We start from the raw sequence: 21,013 nt of genomic DNA, 5'->3' as shown, positions 1-21,013 counted from the left end.
TATGGCGACTTTAATTTTATTATGTTACTTCTCCAAAGAGATCCAATAAACTGGGCAAACATGATTTCCCTCTCACAAAAGCATGCCGACCACTGCCTGATCATCTTGATCTTATTTTTTAAATTTAGAGTACCCGATTCATTTTTTCTAATTAAGGGGCAATTTAGCGTGGCCAATCCACCGAGCAGGCACGTCTTTTGGGTTATGGGGGTGAAACTCACACCAACACGGGGAGAATGTGCAAACTCCACACAGACAGTGACCCAGAGCCGAGATCAAACCTGGGACCTCGGCGTCGTGAGGCAGCAGGGCTAACCCTCTGCGCCACCGTGCTGCCCATCTTGAATTTTTCCAAATGTTTTGCTGTAACTCTTTGATAATAGCGTCTAACATTTTCCCTATGACAGACGTTAGGCTAACTGTAGTTTTCTGCTTTCTGCCTCCCTCCCTTTTTGAATAAAAGGTGTTATATTCACTATTTTCCAATCTATCAGGACCTTCCCCGAATCTGGGGAATTTTGGAGAATTAAAACCAATTCTGCTACAATGAACCGTAAAATACCTGTTCAATTCATCGGTCGTCCTTTTTCCATTGTTAATTCCCGAGACGCACTTTCTATTGGACCAATGCTCACCTAGTTAACACTTTTATTTCTAAATATCTAGAGAAACCCTTACTAACTGACTTCATATTTCTAGCTAGCTTTCTCTTGTACTCCTTTTTAAAATCTTTTAATTATTTCTTGATGTTTTTTATATTCTGCCTAGTATCCTGGCCTGCCTCCCATCCTTGCACAATTGTATGCTTTTTCTTTTGTTTGATGCTCTCGTAACATTTTTAGTTAATCCCAGATGGTGTGTCCTCTCCCCTTGAAATGTTTATTTCTTGTTGGAATGTATCTATTCGGTGCATTCTGAAATCTCCCTTTTAATGTTTGCCACTGCATCTCTATTGGTCTATCCCTTAACCGACTTTGCCAGTTCACTTTAGCTACTTCTACTTTCGTGCCCTCATGATTGCCCTTATTTAAGTTTATTTAAGAGTAGTCTGAGAACATTTGTCTCTCCCTCAAAGTGAACATAAAATTCAATCATATTATGATCGCTGTTACCTAGGGGTGCCTTCATTAACTATGAGGTCATTAATTCATCCCATCTTGTTGTACAACATCAGCTCTAGTATAGCCTGCACACTGGTTGACTCCAGAATGTGCAGTTCAGAGAAACTATCCTGAAAACATTCAACACTCATCTCAGCTACCTTTGCCCATCTGATTTTCCCAGTCTATATTTAGAGTAAAATACTCCATGATTAACTTACCTCTCCGACGACCTTCCATTATTTCTTCCTTTATACTCTGACCTACCATGTGGGTGCTGGTAGCCTGTGCACCACTCCGACAAGTGACTTCTTGCCTCATTGTTTCTCATCTCTATCCAAAATGCTTCTGCATCCCAGTTTCCTGAACCGAGGACATCCCTCTTCATTGTGCAAATACCATCATTAAGCCACCACTCCACTTTTTCCAAGCTTCCTGTCCTTCTTAAATGCCATGTTCCCTTCAATATTCATAACCCAATCTATGGCATCCTCTAGGCATGTCTCTACAACAGCTATCAAACTGTACTTAATTATTTCTATTTCAGCTATCAATTGAGCGGTTTGTTTTGAATACTACACACATTCAGTACAGAGCCTCCATTTGTCCTTTCACTATTATTTTGGATTTTGTTTATTGTCACTTGGACACAAGTACAGTGAAAAGTATTTTTCTGCGAACAGCTCAACAGATCATTAAGTACATGAAAAGTACATAAGGCAACACAAGATTGTAACCGCTAGCCTCCTCTGCCGATGTATTCTTAGATTTGTCCTCCTTGCCTCTTCCTGTCACAGTCTGTCATTTCCCATATTAGCAATTTTTTCTCTTGTTTGTCTCGACTCTGCTTTACCGCATCTTTCCAAATTTGATCCCTTGCTGCACTATTTAGTTTAAAATCCCCCTCTACTTCAATAGTTGCACAGCTCGCGAGAGCACTGGCCCCAGCAGACTTCAGGTGTAGGCTGTTCCAACAGTACACCTCCCACTTGCCTCAATACTGGTGCCAGTGCCCCACAACCAGATAAAAGCTAAATATTGCGAGTGCTGGTAATCCGAAATTGGAACAGAAAATGCTGGATAAACAGCATGTCTGGCAGCTTTGTGGAGAGAAACCGAGTTAACATTCGAGTCCAAATGACCCTTCTACAGAACCCCAGGCACTAGAACCCACTTCTCCCACATCAGTCTTTGAATAGATTCTTTAACCTTACTTGCCCTCTGCCAATTTGCACGTGGTCAGTTAATAATCCAGAGATTACTACCTTTGAGGTTCTGCTTCTTAATTTGATGCTTAGCTCCTTACACCGACAATGCAGAACCTCTTTCCTTGTCCTGCATATGTCGTTGATACCTACCTGGACCACGACAACTGGATCAATCCCCTCCTACTGTAAGTTCCACTCCCGCCTGAACATGTGCCCTGAATCCCAGCACCTTGCTGGCAACAAGGCCTCTGGATGCTTACCCATTGCTGCAGAGAACGGTCAATCCCCCTCACAATGATATCCTCCACTACCACTACATTCCTTTTTGCTCCACCCACTTAAATGGTTTCCTGCACCACAGTGCCATGGTCAGTCATCCTGTAGCCCCACTTCCACTAAAACATACTGAAAGAACCTCAAGCTTGTCAGACAATGCTAAGGCTCAGGCACTCCTGCCCTCTTGGTCCCCTTACTTGCCCCACTCGCAGCCACAGCTTCCTGTCCCTGACCACTGATCAAATCCGAAGACCCTCTCCTAAGGGGGCTGACTGCCTCCTGGTATAAACTGTCTTCTACCCTCCATGATGCATTGCAGTGTCTTCTGCTTGACCTTCAGTTCAATGACTGAGCCAAAACCCTGGAGTTGTAAACACTTACTGCAGACAGATTTGCCTTGGATCACATCGCCATCCAGGACCTCTCACATGCTGCAACTTGACACGTCACTTATCCTGTCATCCTTAATGTGCTTTAATTAACTTAATCTTATTTAAAACTGGTCTGCTTCTTTATACATTAATGAACCTTACCACCAGTTTGTACACTATTTTAAACCGGAGGAATAGAGCAGGCCTTAACCACTTACCAGATAGTTATCTTCCCCTGAACCCGACTGAGCAATTCCTATGGGGTGATAAAGTTAGAAAAGCGAAGAAACACCTCCTCCCCTCTTGTCTCCTCACTCAGCCACCTCTCAGCATTCTGTTAAAGTCACACTCCAGTGCAAAGTCACAGTGAGAGGCCTGTATTTAAATGCTCTCAAACTAAAGACTTTCTTCAGCCCCAGGTACATCAAACCAGTTTAAGTTAGTTTCCTTAATTAAGTAACTTCAACTGCTGTCTAGTGTCTGGAATTTACACAGCAAATTTCAGCTATCTGTAATTTTCTCCCTTTTTAGTTTTTAAGTCTAGTTACATGGAATTTATCGCATTTAACAGGTTGCTTGTCCCATCTCGTCTGCGCGAGTGTTTATGCTCCGCCCAAACTTCCTCCTACCATATTTCATCTAACCTTATCTGCATATCCTGAACATCCTTTCTCCGTGTTTATCTCACCTCCCAGGAAATGCATCTCCGCCATTCGCTTAACTCCACCAATGTGGGAGAAGGTTCCACATTCTAACCATTCTATGGGTGAAGGGGTTTCTTCTGAATTCTTCTGTTGGATTTAGTAGTGTATTGTTTTATATTTCTGGGCCGCGTGTTGGACTCCCTCAAGTGTATCCAGCCCCAACTCATACACCTACAATTGAATGCACGTGGAGTTTCTTTTCCAAAGACCCCAGAGTACAAGGAAGTGCAACGACATCCTCAGTCGTTCCCATCAACTAAGTTCAGATTAGAGATTTGGCTCTACATTAAGTCATGGGCCACGTTTACATTGCACTGCTATACGGAACATTGCATTAGATTGTCCGGTTTTGTCATCAAGCTGCCACCTATGCGCACAAAGATACTAAACAGAATTAACCTAGAATCAATGAACAAGTAATTAAATGTGCAGTGGGTTTGGATGGGCACTTGAAAATGAGCTAAATCGCTGGCTTTTAAAGCAAACCAAGCAGGCCAGCAGCACAGTTCGATTCCTGTACCAGCCTCCCAGGACAGGCGCCGGAATGTGGCAACTAGGGGCTTTTCACAGTAACTTCATTGAAGCCTACTCGTGACAATAAGCGATTTTCATTTCATTTCAAATGTGTTTAATAATTAAAATTAAATGCAGACCTCAACTGTTCCACTTTGGTATTCCTAAATAATGTCTCCACATAGTTTAAATATTCAGAGCAGATGATCTGCTCATGGTTTATGCATAACCACAGCCGTAATTTTCTTTGATGACCTTTACTTCAAAGTGAGTGTGTAAAAACATGATTAGAGATCCTAAAATTGGACCTAAAAGGCTAATTACCCGATTACATTTTATGAACCCAAAAGGCAAGGTTTCTGGAATCAAAATTTTGCAAATGCTTAAAATCTGAAACATAAACACAAAGTGCTGGAGATAATCAGCCCATCTGGCAGCATGTGGAGAGAGAGAGAGAGAAAAGCTATGTTCCAAGTCAAATATAAGTGAAGATGATTCATATTCGACTTGGAAGATTTAACTGTTTCTATCTCCACAGAGGGTGCCAGACCTGCTGTGTATTTCCAGCACTGTTTCTATTCAAGGTTTGTGAACTACTGGAAGTGGGTCAATCGAGGAACCATAGATCTTGTAAGAGAACAGGAGAGCCTTCTTTATAGAGCTGAGGCATTCAGTATCAATTAGTTAAGGCAGAAACCATGTCAATAGTCAAGACTAAATTGGATTGGTGAATGAAGTTAAGGGGATAAAGAGATTTGGAATAGAGTGGATAACGGTGATTTGAACAAGGATTAAAGATTAATGTCAACATGGACTGGGAGCTGTAATACCGGTTGGTGCCAAAATTTATATATACATATTTTCTATGGATAAGATATGCTTGGGTCACCTCGATAGATACATTCTAATTTTAGTGACTATAGCTGAGGAGTTAAATAAAACTAGCACTCCATTGCGGCTAGATTCCTTTAGAACAAGTTATATTCCTGGTTTGGTATGATTATCAAAATGCTTTATGTATATTTCAACTCACTGTCTTGCTTGTATTTCCACATATCCATCCTCGGCCTGCTGCAATGTTCCAGTGAAGTCCAGTGTCTTATCAGCACTTCACCTTTCAATGAGGTACGTTACAGCCTCCTGGACTTTACATTTGAGTTCAACAACTTCCGACTGTGAATTCTCTCCTCCGCCTTCACCCTTTTAAAAATTTGATCAATTTATTTTCATTTCTTCCATCGATCCTTTTTTCCCTCACCAATGTCTCCCCTCCCCCATCCCACACCACTCGAGGCCATCTGTTCCCTGTTTAAGTTGTCTTTTGACCAAGAGTGCGTTGACAGAGCCATCTAGATTCAAAACGTTAGCTCCCTTCTCTGTCCAAAGATGCGGTCAGACCTGTTGAGATTTTCCAGTATTTTCTGTTTTTGTGTTCTTTGATATTCTGCTTCCCTCTGTTCTGCTTTGACACATTCTGATCTCGCCACTATCAGCACCCTTCTTGTCATTATCACTACCATTTGCAGTCCTTTTGTCTTTGCCCATGATATCTTTGTCAATATCCACATATCGCTGGCCCCTTATCCAGCCACAGGAGCACCTCCACACACACCCCTGCTCCCCAACACAACACTAAAAATCTCATCCTATTTCCAGTTCTCTCTGGCATTGACAAAGAGTCATTCAGACTCTTAAATGTTTGTTCCGTTTTCGATCCACAGATGCTGTCAGACCTGCTGAGATTGTCCCGCATTTTCTGTTTTTGTTTCAGATTCCAGCATCTGCAGTAATTTTCTTTATCATAGGGTATTGGTGAGACCGCATGTACGGTGTCTAGCTTTGGTCTCCTTATTTAAGAAGGGACATATATGTTCCAGAAGCAGTTCAGAGAAAGTTCTCGCAACCTATTCCTGAGTTGGGGTCTCATCCTATGAAAAAAGGTTGGACAGGTTGGGCCTGTATCCATTGGCGTTTAGAAGATAGAGGGGATTGTGGTGGTATGATTAGCATAGCTGCCTGCCATTGGTGCAGAACACCGGCTTACCATTGGCCCTGGTCGGTCATGTGCCTCTCGACCAGTTGGTTGAGACCAGTCATGTGATGGCTCCCCGATTGGTCGAGAGGCTGAGTTAACCCTGCCTCCAGGGCAGGGTATAAGTACCCAGTACTCCCGGCGGTCGTCCTTCTACTGTAATCGACCACAGGGCTAACATCTAGTAGATTAAAGCCATACTTTTGTTCAGCAACTCGTCTCGCGTTCAATTGATGGTACATCAGTGATCTTATTGAAACATCTAAGATTGAAGGAACGTGACAGGGTGGATGCTAAAAAGATGTTTCTTTTGTGGGAGAGGCTAGAAGTAGGGGACACCAGAGTCTCCCATTTAAGATGGACATAAGAACTTTTTTCGCTGAGTCAGGGGTCTGTGGGACTCTTCCTCAGAGAGCAGTGCAGGTAGGATCATTGAATACCTTTTAAGGCTGAACTAGACTGCATTCTTGATTAATAAGGGAGTCAAAGCGTATAGGGTATCACAGATGGTCTGATCTTATGGAATGGTAGTTTAGGCTTGAGGGGCTGAATGACCCATTCCTGCTCCAAATATATATGTTTGTATGTATGCATGTGGAAAACCGCAAAGGACATTTTTGGCTTTGACTCACTTGTAGAAGCCAACTACTCAATGGTCCAATTGTATGTGTACGATGGGTGTGTACATTGGCATCGCACAAAATGGGGAGGGAGGCAAGGTAGCAGTGGTTAGCACATTTGCTCCACAGGTTCGATTCCCAGCTTGGGTCACTGTCTGTGCAGAGTCTGCACATTCTTCCCGTGTCTGCGTGGGTTTCCTCCGGGTGCTCCGGTTTCCTCTCAGTCCAAAGTTGGGCAGGTTAGGTGGATTGGCCATGCTAAATTGCCCTTGGGTTCGGTGGGGTTACTGGGTTATGGGGATAGGGTGGAGATGTGGGCTTAAGTGGGGTGCTCTTTCCAAGAGCTGGTGCAGACTCGATGGGCCGAGTGGCCTCCTTCTGCACTGTAAATTCTATGAAAAAAAAATGCATGAAAGGCTCAGAAGTGCTGAAACAACAGAACATTTCTTCAGTTTAAGTAAAAACACTGCATGTTCCTCTGGAGTAGGTTGATTGCCCTGGTACACCAAACAGGCACAAAACGGTCTCATCACTGGTGACGGATGCCCTTTTCGGATGAGTCATGCTAACCTTGTTTATGCAAAGGAAATCAGATCTGCAAATCATTTTGCAACAGGCACAGGAGGCAGTCTTTGAGATCAAACCAACTGTTTAAATAACCAAGCAATTTAAAATAATGAATTTAGAAGTTGATATTCGTGTTCTGGGTCAAATTTCCATATGCGTGAACTGAATGTGAGCAACAGGCAACATAGTAATTAGCACTCCTGCCTCACAGCTCCAGAGTCCCGGGTTCAATTCCGGCCTCGGGTGGCTGTCTGTGCGGAGTCTGCACGTTCTCACCGTGTCTGCGTGGGTTTCCTCCGGGTGCTCCGGTTTCCTCCCACAGTCCAAAGATGTGCAGGTTAGGTGGATTGACCATGTTAATGTGGAGTGGTGGGCTTGAGTAGGGTACCCTTTCCAAGGGCCAGTGCAGACTCGATGGGCCGAATGGCTTCCTTCTGCACTGTAAATGCTATGATTCTATGAACTTCAGGTACCAATTTCTGTGGTTGAAGCTCCAATTTAAAAAAAAAGGTTCCCTGTAAACTATGTCACAAATTAACGCACATAAAATAATTTGTCTTGTGTTTTGATTGACCACATCAGTGACTCGACATCTAAGCTTTTAGCCTCCATAAGTTGGGCAGTGAACCAGGCAGTTGATCTGCTTTTGCAGTTTTCCCCAGCAGTCATTCACTGGTCGCTTATAACAAACAAAAGAAACGGCAGCAGAAAAAAAATGCCAGAAATACAGTCTAAAAAGTTAACGCTTGACCGTTAAGTGGTATGGACACAAAGGCGCGCTCTCAACAGTTGAACGATATTCACAGTTTGCTGCATTTTAAAGATATTCACAGTTTGCTGCATTTCAAAAGGCTGTGCTTTTCAGTGCCAATCACCAAACTGTAAAATGACAAACTGGCATAAGATTTCACTGGTTCCAATCTTTAATTGGATGTTTGTTCACACCACCTGCGATATCATATCCTCAATTGTACTTTCAGTCATGCGAAGGAAGGTATAATCGGCATCAATATGATTACTTATCAAGAAACCACACCCAAGCAGAATAAGCACTATGCTGACCAAGAATTTTGAGTCCTGCACAAGGACTTTTGATCCCAGGCAGGTTAAATTCAAAGTCAATTATATCTCATAACACCATTTACTGGACTCTTTAGAAATAATATAGAAAAATCAATATGGATTTAGTTTTTAAAAAAAAGGAAGTACTTTGTTCAATGTTATAAATTTCCCCATGATGATCTCATTCTAATATTACAGCAGTGACGATACAGCACAGGCCTGGATTAATCCAGTTTAAAAATCAAATACAATTGCTGTGCACTATAAATACGCATCCAAACGTTCATGAACAATCCATGGGCAAACTCTTACCCACCTCACTTCGCCCCACCACCCCACCCAGATCCAAACAAGCAAAAAAAAACACAACCTACAATTGAAGCACTTGTAAGCAGAAAGTAAAATTACCTCTGCTTGGTTCTGTGGCCCTCGGACAGGTCAGAAACAGTTTGTACCTTCCCATCATCCTCCAATTCATTTACCACATGGCCTTCAACATGTGGCTCTTCTTTAGTTTCCTTCTCACCAGTCAGCTGCCTCCTCTTTTCCAGCTTTTGCTGCTGGCAACACACATCCAATGCTATTTGTTGCCCTCCTTCCGGGAGTTTTCCTGAGGATTGTGCCAGGCACTTGCATTTTGAGGTTTTGTGCTCCCGTTTGCCGATGGCCTTTTCTGTCCATGGTCCACCTGGGCTATCACTTTCTATCCTCTCCTGGGAGGGTGATGCACAGTTACTTTTATGTTGCTGGCCCTCTCCTTTACACAAACTGGAATCCTCAACACCTACAGGCTCCTTCAATGAACTGACATCCACTGGTTCGGAACGGTCGTCAACCTGACCATCCGGAGTGGCAGCACGGTGAGTACAATGGTTTACTCCATTTTTCATGTCTGCGGGGCATTGCATTGGGGAGTCATCTGAAGGAACCTGAGAGCAGACCGAATCACAATTTGTTACACTCTCAGTTTCAGAGGAGCAGGAGACGCACTGAGATTTGGGGTTAAAGATAACAGTTGCAGAGATTTTCATTCCACCTGTCCTATGTGCTATTTTTTCTGCAGTTTCACTGGGTTGGACATCGTCAGTACCTGCAGTCCAACCATTGAGGTAAGAACTGGATTCAGATGCATCCAAACAGTTACAATACATTTCTGCGGTGTTATTTTCCTTTAGGTTGGTTTGCCCTGGCAGAGGTAGTGAATTGTTATTGCTTGGTTTGTGCAGTACCTCCTTTGCTTCTACATTTTCCTCATTGCAACTACCCCTCACCATGCCGGTGTTCTCATGTGGAAGGAGCAACTTGCCTTCCTGATTAGGTGGACAAGAGCCATCAGCCCAACTAAGTGGCTCTCCTGATGTGTCCATCCCAGCAAAGGTTTCGCCTGCTCCGTCCAAATCATCCATGAAAAATACCCTTTCCTCCTCTTCAACTTCCCGCCTCACTCCAGAAAGCTCAAGGTATGACATATTTGCCGGATCCCCTGGATTACGGATATGCTTCAGCACAGTCTTGTGAGCTGGTGACTGGCACACACTTGGTGGAGACAGCAGACAGGACATTTCATCCCCCACCCTATGTACCATCAGGTTAAGCTGCTCCAGTTCCTCTTCATCATACTGCATGGAACATGCAAGTTCGGCCTCTGTATTTTCAGCTTTTACACACAATGTATCTTGAACGAGTTTATCAGGAGCGACAGATGGAGGAATGGTGGTGGGCACCTCTGGATCAGCGGTAAATTCACCATCCTGGGATATACAGAGGTTACGTTCAAGGGTGTGAAGCTCCTCTTCCGTCAAGGTCTGTAGTAGGTCCCTAAGTAGGGGGTGGGAGAAAACACGAATGAGAACGATGGGATAGCATTACACAAAAGTCATGAGAATAATATACTATGAAACTTTGTTATTAGTAAGAGAAATTAAATACTTGGGGTTGAACACTTTAGTGTCCTCATTAGCTTGTCAACTAATTTTTGCCTCCGGTTATATCCTGTGTCTATAGAAGATGTTGCATCATTTGGGGCCAAATATCAGTAGCCTCACACAGGAATACATCCATAGCATTGTACATTATGTACACATTCAATAGGATATGTGACAATATCTACAAGGTCAGCTTTGAACTGGGAAGTAGCTATTCAGTTATGAAAATATTTGTCGACTGCATATGCTACTTTGCAGAGTATACAGGGAGATGATAATTTCATAGTAATGTCACTGGACTAGCAATCCAGAGGCCCATGTTCTGGGACATGATTAGATGATTCGCGCACTTGAAGGATAACCAAATGGAGTAAGAGCGTAAAGCCTGGAGCAATAAGTCATGATACATTCATGGGCAAATCATGTAAAAACATTTAAATTGTTCTTGAAAGTGCAGCTCAAAAGTTATCCAGCATGCAAGAATGGAGGTCCACAAGTGAAGACGACATGAGCACTGTAGTTCTCTGGAATACTAATCCGGAATACGTTGCGTGTCCTTTGAATAGAACATCTAAATTAATGATTTTTATGATAAACTACGCAGATGTCCCATTAAAGCAAAAACATAGAATCATAGAAACACATGCAGGAGGAGGCCATTTGGCCCTTTGAGCCTGTTCCACCATTCATTATGAAGATGGCTGAGCATCCAACTCAAATAGCCTAATCCTGCCTTCCCCCCATATCCTTTGATCCCCTTTGCCCCAAGTGCTAAATCTAACTACTTCTTGAAACCATACAATGTTTTGGCCCGATAAGTTTTGTGGTAACAAATTCCACAGGATCACCATCGCTGGTGAAAAGATTTCTCCTCATCGCTGCTCTAAATGGACCATCTCGTATCCTCAGACAGTGACCCCTGGTTCTGGACACCCCATCAGGAACACCCTTCTTGCATCTACCCGGTCTAGCCCTGTTAGAATTTTATAGGTTTTTATTAAGCAAAAATGTCATCAGTCCATAAAGCACAGGTCGGTGCAGGTTAGATTCCAGTATGCACAAGTAATATATGCAGATGCTGCAAAAGTGATATATGGAATAAGAACAAAAGACTGAAAACCCAGGTCAGACAGCCTTTGGGAATAAACAGATTTCAGTATGTGCTGGGTTAGCTGATCAAACTCATGGCAAATGGAAGAAAATGTATGAGTATATCAATACTCCCACCCCTTTCCAGAAAACCATCTAGGTGACTCCGGCGAGAACCTTGCAGGGTTCAGACATGACAAAGATTTCCAGTTATCGTTTCTGCAGTCAAACAGACTGTTCATGCTCACAACAAGAAATGCACAATTAGAGAGGGTAGAACCACGAGGCAGCAATGAGTCAACAGCTAGTTTTTGGAACCCACCTCTTCATTCACCGGAGGAAGGAGCAGTGCTCTGAAAGCTAGTGATTCGAAACAAACCTGCTGGACTTTAACCTGGTGTGATAAGACTTCTTACTGTCAACAGCTAGAAGAAGAGAACACAAGAAATAGGAGTAGGCCACATGGCCCATTGAGCCTGCTCCGTCATTCAACGCAATCACGGTTGATCTTGGGTTTCAACTCGCTTTTCTACGGCTCCCCATATCCTTGATGCCCCAATACCAAATGGTTCTCCACCCAGCCTTAAATGTATTCAATGATGGAGCATCCACAAACCTCTGGGGTAGAGAATCACAATCCTTTGAGTCAGAAGCAGACTTTCAATTGGTCCCATATGGAGAGGTAACAGTTGTGGTGGGACACCAAACAGAGCCTTGGTAACTAAATTTGCTAGGCTCAATCAGCAGGCAATACAGAACATCGGGCTCAGGTTGGTAGACTCCCCTTTAAAAAAGTTTGTCAGACGTTGAGAGGGGTTGAGACTGAGCAGTTCAGACATGGGTCTCCTGAAGTGGTTTCTGAACTTTCAAGTAAAGGTGCAAAGCAGCAGCCAGGTTTCTGGCATTCAGTCTGGTGGGCAGCAGGAGGCTGACCTAACACTGGTGGGCAAGCCTGTGAAGTCTTCAGCGAGGCGAGGAAGTGGTGCTGTACAACGGCCTTCGAGGGGAGCAGCGGGGCAACTGTCGACATCCATGTCAGGGCTGAGGAGGGCAGAGGGGTAACCAGATACAACAAGAGGCCACCAAGATAGCTAGCAGCAGCAGCCAGACAACCAGCCAGGAGCACACACCGTCATTGAGGATTGAGGCTCGGCAACCCAAGAGAGAGCCGAGAGACGGGCAGAGCAGCAGTCGAGATGCAAAGAAGGCCAGTCAAGCGCCGGCTTCGTGTGTGTCTCGGGGAATCACGGAGTAGCGCCTAGTGGGAGCAGTCACTGGGGGTGGGGCTCAATGTCATTGGTGGCAGGACGTCACGTCACCAGGGTATGAGACAGGGTGTGGGGTTAAGTGTAGTTCCCCCAAAAGTGCAAGTCCCCCACTGCTTTGAGTGAAGTAATTTCTCCTCATCTCAGTCCTAAATGATTAGCCCCCTTATCCTGAGATATCCGTAGATTCCCAAACCAGCTGAAACAATCTCTCAGCAACCGCCCTTTCAAGCCCCTTCAGAATCCTGTATGCTTCAATGTAATTGCAGCTCATTTTCCAGAGAAGAGGCCCAACTTGGTCATTCAGTGAGCCTTTGCTCACCTGCAGTGCAAGTATATCTTTTTCTTAAATGTGGAGACCACTACTACACACAGCACTCCCGACGCAGACTCACCAAAAGCCTGTAAAATGCTAAGATTTGTTTTTAAATTCATGTACTCCTACCCTCTTGCAACAAATGGCAATATGCCACTTGTCTTCCTAATTGCCTGCTGTACTTATATGCTAACTTTCAGCATTCCCTGTATGAACTAGGAGGTGACAGCAGCAGGGTGAAAATTGTTTTCACCCCTGTTGCTTGCAAACCAGATCTTGGGCGATTTATAGTTTTGCTGCTCATAAATTTACAATTCATTTTCTCATCAAAATGAGATGCTCAGTCCATACAGTTCAGTCCTCCTTACAATTTTACATATTAGAAAAACATCAGAAAAGGTTATTTTAAATATGTAACCACTATTAAAGACCAAGTTGGAGAGTTGGCTATTACATAAGTAAAATCTGTATTATATAACATTGGAACTGGGGGGGGGTTAGTTTTACAGAAATGAGTCACAGCAGATCAACTAGCTTAGCAATTATCAATGCTCAGCCTGGTGTAGCAGATGCAGGTTAACAAAAGAGTTTGTCGGTGGCATTCTTGTCAACTCTGGCCGCTAGCTTGACAGATGCCAAGTAACTGATGGTTTGCTCTTTTGATCACAGACTGGGCATTTGTAAGGGCTGGTTTAGCTCAGTGGGCTAGACAGCTGCTTTGTGATGCAGAACAAAGCCAGCAGCACGGGTTCAATTCCCATATCAGCCTCCCCGAACAGGTGCCGGAATGTGGCGACTTGAGGCTTTTCACAGCAACTTCATACTTGTGACAATAAAAGGTTATTATTATTATTATTGTTGAAAGGGACAAAACCTGGAAAATTAGGATTTCTTTTCATTAATGGTTCAGATTTCATTCAGAGCAACAACAGATTGTTGTTAAGACCTCAGGTCTGAGGCAAGTGAGGGCTTTTGTTAATCTTACCTTATTTTTCGCAATAATGTGCGAAATGGTCTAAACAGGTCAGACATATCTTCAAGCTTACGTTCCAAGTTCAAAGGCCCCTCGGGGAAAACCAATAAACCACTTGATAAAAAAAAAATTGGGGAGATCATGCACACAAATTTCCATTAGAAATTAATAAAACAAAGGTTACATGTTGCACTTAAACACACTCAACTCAAGCAAAATGCACCATATTTAAACATTTGTGCACACATTTTCCCTGCACATGCTTATAGGGCAACAGACCCACATGAAGGAAGATTAATGCTGATTTAGTTAAGCAGTAGATTTCAGCCCCGGCCAATTTGATTATTACATTTTCACATGGCAGGAGATTTTCATATAGACACCAACACACAGACAGCTCTGGCTTATCTGGCATGTTGCTTTAAAACACTAATATAAAATATTTAGACCATATTTCACTTCTCTCCATTTCCTTAATTATACTCTTCAGTAACATTTCTCGTCTCAACTTGATTTTGAAAGAAGAAAACGTGATAAACATGCATTTACAGGTCAGATTCAAACAGCTTGTATCATGTTTTTCATGCATGGCTGTTTTTACAGATGTACATCGAGTATGTTGGCAAAGCTCCAGGTGTATGGTCAGCGCCGCTGGTCAAGGGTATTGGAGCAGGTTGTTGGCAACTGTTATGTATGCCAGGCAACTGGGGTTGGATTCTCCACCTTCGCCCTACCCCACCCTGAATCCCAGGTCTCAGGGCTGGTATATATATTACTTTTGCTCCAATATTCTAGCAGACGGAATTCTCCAAACCTTCTACAGCAGTTTTCCTTATTACTTGGTCCATGAACATCAGCAGATATAGTCAACATCATTTTGTTTCATATTTCCAGTTGTTCCCTCCAATTGTCTCAAGGAATTAAATACTGTAAAGAATACTGTTCCACAGGAACAAGATCACCACAGAACATCACTGAGATGGTCAACGTTTGCGTTAAGGCACCCAGTGTTGGCTATTCAGCCCAGCTGAGCTCGATCCTGACAAATCCACAGAAATCATATTTAAATCAGGGATAATGATTATACATCAGAAACAGAATCTAGTGCCCTGTTGTAATCTTGACTGCTGCACAGTGGCATAGTGGATAGCACTGCTGCTGGCCCAGGTTTGATTCTGACCTTGGGTGACGGTCTGTGTGGTTTGCACTACCACCGTGCCTGTGTGGGTTTCCTCCGAGTGCTCCGGTTTCATGCTAAAATTGGCCATAGTGTCCAAAGATTAGGTGACATTACCGAGTTAGAGGATTAGGGCAGGGGAGCGGGCCTAGGTAGGGTGCTCTTTCAGATGGTCGGTGCAGACTTTATGGGCTGAATTAGCCGCCTTCTGCACTGTAGGGGTTCTATGAAATCAGAATATGATCTCCAGGTCTCCACAGCTCAGTAACTCACTAGATAAATGCACTGACCACTGCAGCCACCCTCCTTCCATACCCCATCCCCACCCCAACATTTTAATCATAGAGTTTACAATGCACGACACGAGGACCATCGAGTCTGCACCAGTCCTTGGAAAGAGCATCCCATCTCCACCCTATCCTCTTAACCCAGTAACCCCATCTCATCTTTTTGGACACTAAGGGCAATTTATCATGGCCAATCCACCTAACCTGCACATCTTTGGACTGTGGGAGGAAACCGGAGCACCCGGAGGAAACCCACAGACACGGGGAGAATGTGTAGACTCTGCATAGACAGTGACCCAAGCTGGGAATCGAACCGAGGACCCTAGCGCTGTGAAGCGACAGTGCTAATCACTGTGCTACCGTGCCGCACATACGAAGACCAATTCTCCTCCACATTTCTCAATGGCCTGAGCGCCAAATGACAGGGTAGGTAAATTTAAACATGACAGATTGGCTGGTTGTGGAGGTGTACAATCTAAGAGTGGCAGTAAGTTTACTTGTGACAATAAAGATCATTATTAAATAGTTAAATCCTTGCTATGTCAAGATTCTAATGCACAACAGGAAATTCTGGAAAATAATTTAAATTTGGAGCAGATGAAATCTAGTCCAAATCTTAGTGATTCAATCTTTAGATCAGTGTCTGCTTTCAGAAAATATTGGCTGTTCTGGCTTTTTAAATGGAAGCAGAGAAGCAGCTAACTGGCTAGATTAGCAACAAACCAGATTCAAACAAACAAGGGGGCTCTGAAGGGTTTCTGCAACATAAGAGTTGAAACACGGACAGCTGGATATGTGTTAACACAGCTGGAGGTTGCACTGAACGGATTGCATGTTAATCAGCTTTGTGGTTCTGTGCCGAATAAAATCAGCTTTTGGCTTTTGAAAGAGTGGATAACACTGCACACACAAAACAGAATGTGCTTTATATCAGACTCATGCTGATTCACCACAATGTCTAACACAGCACTACAAAACGACAACCCCCCCCCCCAACCCCCCCCCCCCCCCCCCCCCCCCCACAATCCAAAGACAAACAGAAGTTCATCCATTGGAAAAACAGACAGTATTGTCTCCAATTCTATAATCTTCCGGCACAAACGTCAACTAAAACCCAGCATGTTAAGAATTTTGAGATGGTAAAGGAAAAACTGTTTCCACTGGCAGGCACAGAACATAGAACATAGAACAGTACAGCACAGAACAGGCCCTTCGGACCTCGATGTTGTGCCGAGCAATGATCACCCTACTCAAACCCACGTATCCGCCCTATACCCGTAACCCAACAACCCCCCACCCCCTTAACCTTATTTTTTAAGGACACTAAGGGCAATTTAGCATGGCCAATCCACCTAACCCGCACATCTTTGGACTGTGGGAGGAAACCGGAGCACCCGGAGGAAACCCACGCACACACGGGGAGGATGTGCAGACTCCGCACAGACATTGACCCAGCCGGGAATCGAACCTGGGACCCTGGAGCTGTGAAGCATTAATGCTAACCACCATGCTACCGTGCTGCCCAGTTTGTTAACGACATAGATTTAAGGTTATTGGGGAAAGAACAAAAGGGGAAAGAGTTCTTTTTTCAAAAACTGCAGCGTGGACTGCAGTGTCTGCAAGGACCATGGAAGCAGATTCAATACTAACTTTCAAATTGGAATTGCATATATACTTCAAACAGAAAAATCTACAGGGCTATGGGAAGAGCTGACTAATTAGGTAGCTCTCTCAAGAAGCCAGCACAAGAACGATGAGCCTGCATGAATCTATGAACTCGATGACAAACTGAGTCACTGCTGGGATAAGTCTGAACTCAACATTTTGCTGTCAGGGCTCGAAGCAAAATGAGCTGAGACAAACTTAATTGAGTTTTAAAGTGGGCATGACCTCACAGCAAGCAATTGAATGTCTTTTGACTATTTCTTTCATAGGTGGTGTGATAAACATAAAAATATCACAATGAAGCAGCAAGGGACACTTTTGCAATGGGCATTGAAGGAATACTATTCTCGGTCATCGATCTGAAACATTAATTCAGTATTGAGATCTCCGCAGATTCTGCCTGACCGGTTGAGTGTTTTCTTTTTCCACTGTTTCAAAACATTTCACTTGTCATTCGATACGTGTCTTAATGCTAACACCAGGTCCCCAAAATGGGCAGAAATCTTCTACTCCTATCACTGATATCCTTGCGGACCTTGTTAAGGGAGGTGCAAAAGGGTATGTGTCAGGACATGCATTATGACAAGGCTGGTCTCAATAGATCAGCTGGACTATTCTTGCCTGTCATTTACATGTGTTCATTCATCACCAATGGCAGAGGGGGCTGGTTTCTGAAGCCAAAGAGAAACCAGTTGACTTATTAGGTAACTGAACAAAATAGAAAAGAAGGTCACAAATTATTAAGTTTCTTCAGGCACGAGGCGGTTGTCTTTCTTGCATTGCTCATAGGCTTGACAACATCGAAGAGGTGGCCTTATGTTCTTGCTCTTTTGTTACGCGCTTTATGTTCACTGCTTTGTTGGTGCCCAAAGACAACAGGATTTCTCCAACCAAATACTGGGCAGTTTAAAAAAAAAAATAAAGAGTACCCAATTCATTTTTTTTTCAATTAAGGGACAATTTAGCATGGCCAATCCACCTACCCTGCACACCGTTGGGTTGTGGGGGCGAAACCCATGCAGGCAAAGGGAGAATGTGCAAACTCCACACGGACAGTGACCCAGAGCTGGGATTGAACCTGGGACCTCAGTGCTTTGAGGCAGCACTGCTAACCACTGTGCCATCATACTGCCCTATACTGTGCAGTTTTAAACCAGACATGTTTGCTCAAACATGTGGCAAATTCCAGGAATATCAACACCTGTTTCACTCCTTCACAGTCTTTAACCTTGAGAATACATTGAAGGATAGAAGTGAGAAACATATCATGCTTGTATAAAATTCGATTGTGTTTTATCAGAGCTGTTAATTATTTTATTAATAATAAAATTCTCTGCAAAATAAATTAATTTGAGATTATCACATTAAAATGTTAGAATGCCATCATCCAGTGGAATTTGAAGGCCCAGGTAACTCGGTTCCAATATCCGATGACTGGAACGGGGTTTTTAGGGTAATCTCAAGTGGTGCACGTGAAACTGGACCCGGGCCCTCTTGAGGCCATATTCGGGATGTCGCACCAGCCGGGGTTGGAAACGGGCACGGAGGCAGATGTTGTAGCCTCCGCCTTGTTGATCACCCAAAGGCGGATCCTGTGCTCTGGCGTGGTGGCGGCGGGGGGAGCTGCTGGAATTGACTCTTGAGAAGGTCAAATTTGAACTGAGGGGAAGGATTTTTTTAATATAAATTTTAAAAAATAAATTTAGTGTACCCAATTCATTTTTTTCCAATTAAGGGGCAATTTAGTGTGTTCAATCCACCTAGCTTGCACATCTTTGGGTTTGTGGGGGCGAAACCCACGCAAACACGGGGAGAATGTGCAAACTCCACACGGACAGTGACCCAGAGCCGGGATCGAACCTGGGACCTCAGGGGTTCCACAACTCAAGGGCGTTACTCATTATGTACTTTCGAGAATTGGATTACGTCGAACGTTAAGGGGAGGGGGACTGTATGTGCTAATGGTGACTATAGGCGATTCCCGATTCCTTTTTGTCATTTGGTTATGTTAACATGCGGGCTGCTGTTTGCGGGTTTGGTGGGAGGATGGGATCGTTGTTATTGATATGGGGATTGACATTGCATTCATTATATATTATTGTTTATTGTTCCGTGTAAATTTGGAGAAAATGTGCAAAAGGAGAACAAACATATTTTTTAAAACTTTGTTCTAATATCGTTGACATGTTAACACACAATATCCTGATATTAAAACCCTCAGTCAAAAACAAAATAGATTTGAAAAACTGGAAGGATGAAGGGGAAATTTGTAAAAATCACACTATAGTTGGGTGGCATGGTGGCACAGTGGTTAGCATGGTGCAGAGGACACAGGTTCGATCCCGGCCCCGGGTCACTATCTGTGTGGAGTTTGCACATTCTCCCAGTGTGTGCGTGGGTCTCACGCCCACAACCCAAACATGTGCAGGCCAGGTGGATTGGCCATGCTAAATTGCCCCTTAATTGGAAAATAAAAAAATAATTGGTTACTCGAAATTTATTTATTTTTAAATAGGTATCGTTAACTAAATTTTGTGCGACACTTGTCACTTCTTCAGGATCCACTCAATGCGTACTACTCTTCAAAATCAAGAGGTACACAGTAACTGCAGTAAACACCTCTTGTTTCAGAGTATCAAGATGTCAAGTGGTGCACTGCGGCAGTAAGAGGGCACTTGACTTCTGATTTTTCTCATCTGCAAGAGCAGTGCCGGCTCTCTGCTTGGCTGGATGACCCGCTGAGATCACTGGGTTCGACAAGGTGCGAGCTCAATTCAAGTTGCTGAATGACAAAAATAAAATCAAGCAAAACCTGATCTCAATATCATCTGGTGCAGACGATGGCTACAGACAGCATCTTGTGAAACAACTAAATTGTAACCTCCCACACAGATCTGAACCAACAATAGTCGCAATGTTTAAAATAAATTAACATTTCTTTAACTAAAAATGTTGTTACTTTTGAAATACATACCAGACAATGGCTAGTCTAGGAATTGTAAACATTAATGCTGGCTCGTAGTCATCGATCAAATCTTGAGTGAGGTATCCAAGCTTTAAGGCCCTATAGACAATATCAAAGTTAGATTATGCAATGCAGAATGAGTTTATTAAAACAGTTGAGTATTTCACTCAAATGTACACAAAATGTCAACCCAGACTCCCCATCCAAGGGATTTAAATATTTTTATTTCTCCATCCACTTGTTTGTAGCTTAGAAAAAAAATGTTTTATCATTCTTATGGCTTACATTAACACTGCAATGAAGTTACTATGAAAAGTCCCTCGTCGCCACACTCCAGTGCCTGCTCGGGTACATGGAGGGAGAATTCAGAATGTCCAATTCACCTAACAGCACATCTTTCGGGACTTGTGGGAGGAAACCGGAGCACCCGGAGGAAACCACTGCAGACACGGGGAGAATGTGCAAACTCCACACAGACAGTGCCCCAAGCAGGAATCGAACTCAGGACCCTGGAGCTGTGAAGCAACAATGATAACCACTGTGCTACCGTGCCACCCTTAATCTCAATCTTTAATTTTTGTGAGCCAAGGCCCAATCAGTCAATTATGGCAAAGTTCAAGTGCCCATGACACTACCCAAAGTAGGGCGGGGAATTCTGCTGGAGGCCTCAGCAACCTTTTTCCACACCCCCCTCCAAAGAACCATCAGCAAAGAGAGACATCAAGAACTCACTCGTTTCACGGCTGGTTGTACAATGTTACTGCCCACACAATGACCCCATTTGTTTATAGAACAGTCAATGCACTTCAAAATCATCCGTTACAATTACGTGACACTTGGGATCATTAGAAAAACATCACAAGACCACTTCCCGAACAAGGCCTCTCCCATGCCCGTA

General features: G+C 43.5%; 1 protein-coding gene across 5 annotated transcripts in view; it reads right to left on the bottom strand.

Annotated features, from left to right (window-relative positions):
* zfyve28 (zinc finger, FYVE domain containing 28) overlaps positions 1 to 21,013 on the bottom strand; it is a 214,885-nt gene that overhangs the window by 63,424 nt on the left and 130,448 nt on the right. For 4 of the 5 annotated variants that reach the window (XR_005461669.1, XR_005461670.1, XM_038805888.1 and 1 more), the window contains exons 6-8: positions 20,125 to 20,214; positions 14,034 to 14,135; positions 8,862 to 10,271 (exon numbers count right to left, since the gene is read on the bottom strand). Coding sequence is in view for 3 of the 5 variants with exons in the window: in XM_038805888.1 (XP_038661816.1) it covers positions 8,862 to 10,271; positions 14,034 to 14,135; positions 20,125 to 20,214 (1,602 nt within the window). In the remaining 2 variants the exon portion in view is untranslated. The remainder of the gene's footprint in view (positions 1 to 8,861; positions 10,272 to 14,033; positions 14,136 to 20,124; positions 20,215 to 21,013) is intronic. The other variant, XM_038805889.1, reaches the window with a different exon arrangement.

Source organism: Scyliorhinus canicula, chromosome 8 (genome assembly GCF_902713615.1).
Source record: "Scyliorhinus canicula chromosome 8, sScyCan1.1, whole genome shotgun sequence".
NCBI lineage: Eukaryota > Metazoa > Chordata > Chondrichthyes > Carcharhiniformes > Scyliorhinidae > Scyliorhinus > Scyliorhinus canicula.
Note: the sequence above shows the minus strand (reverse complement) of the source record. Positions and strands in the feature narration are given on the sequence as shown.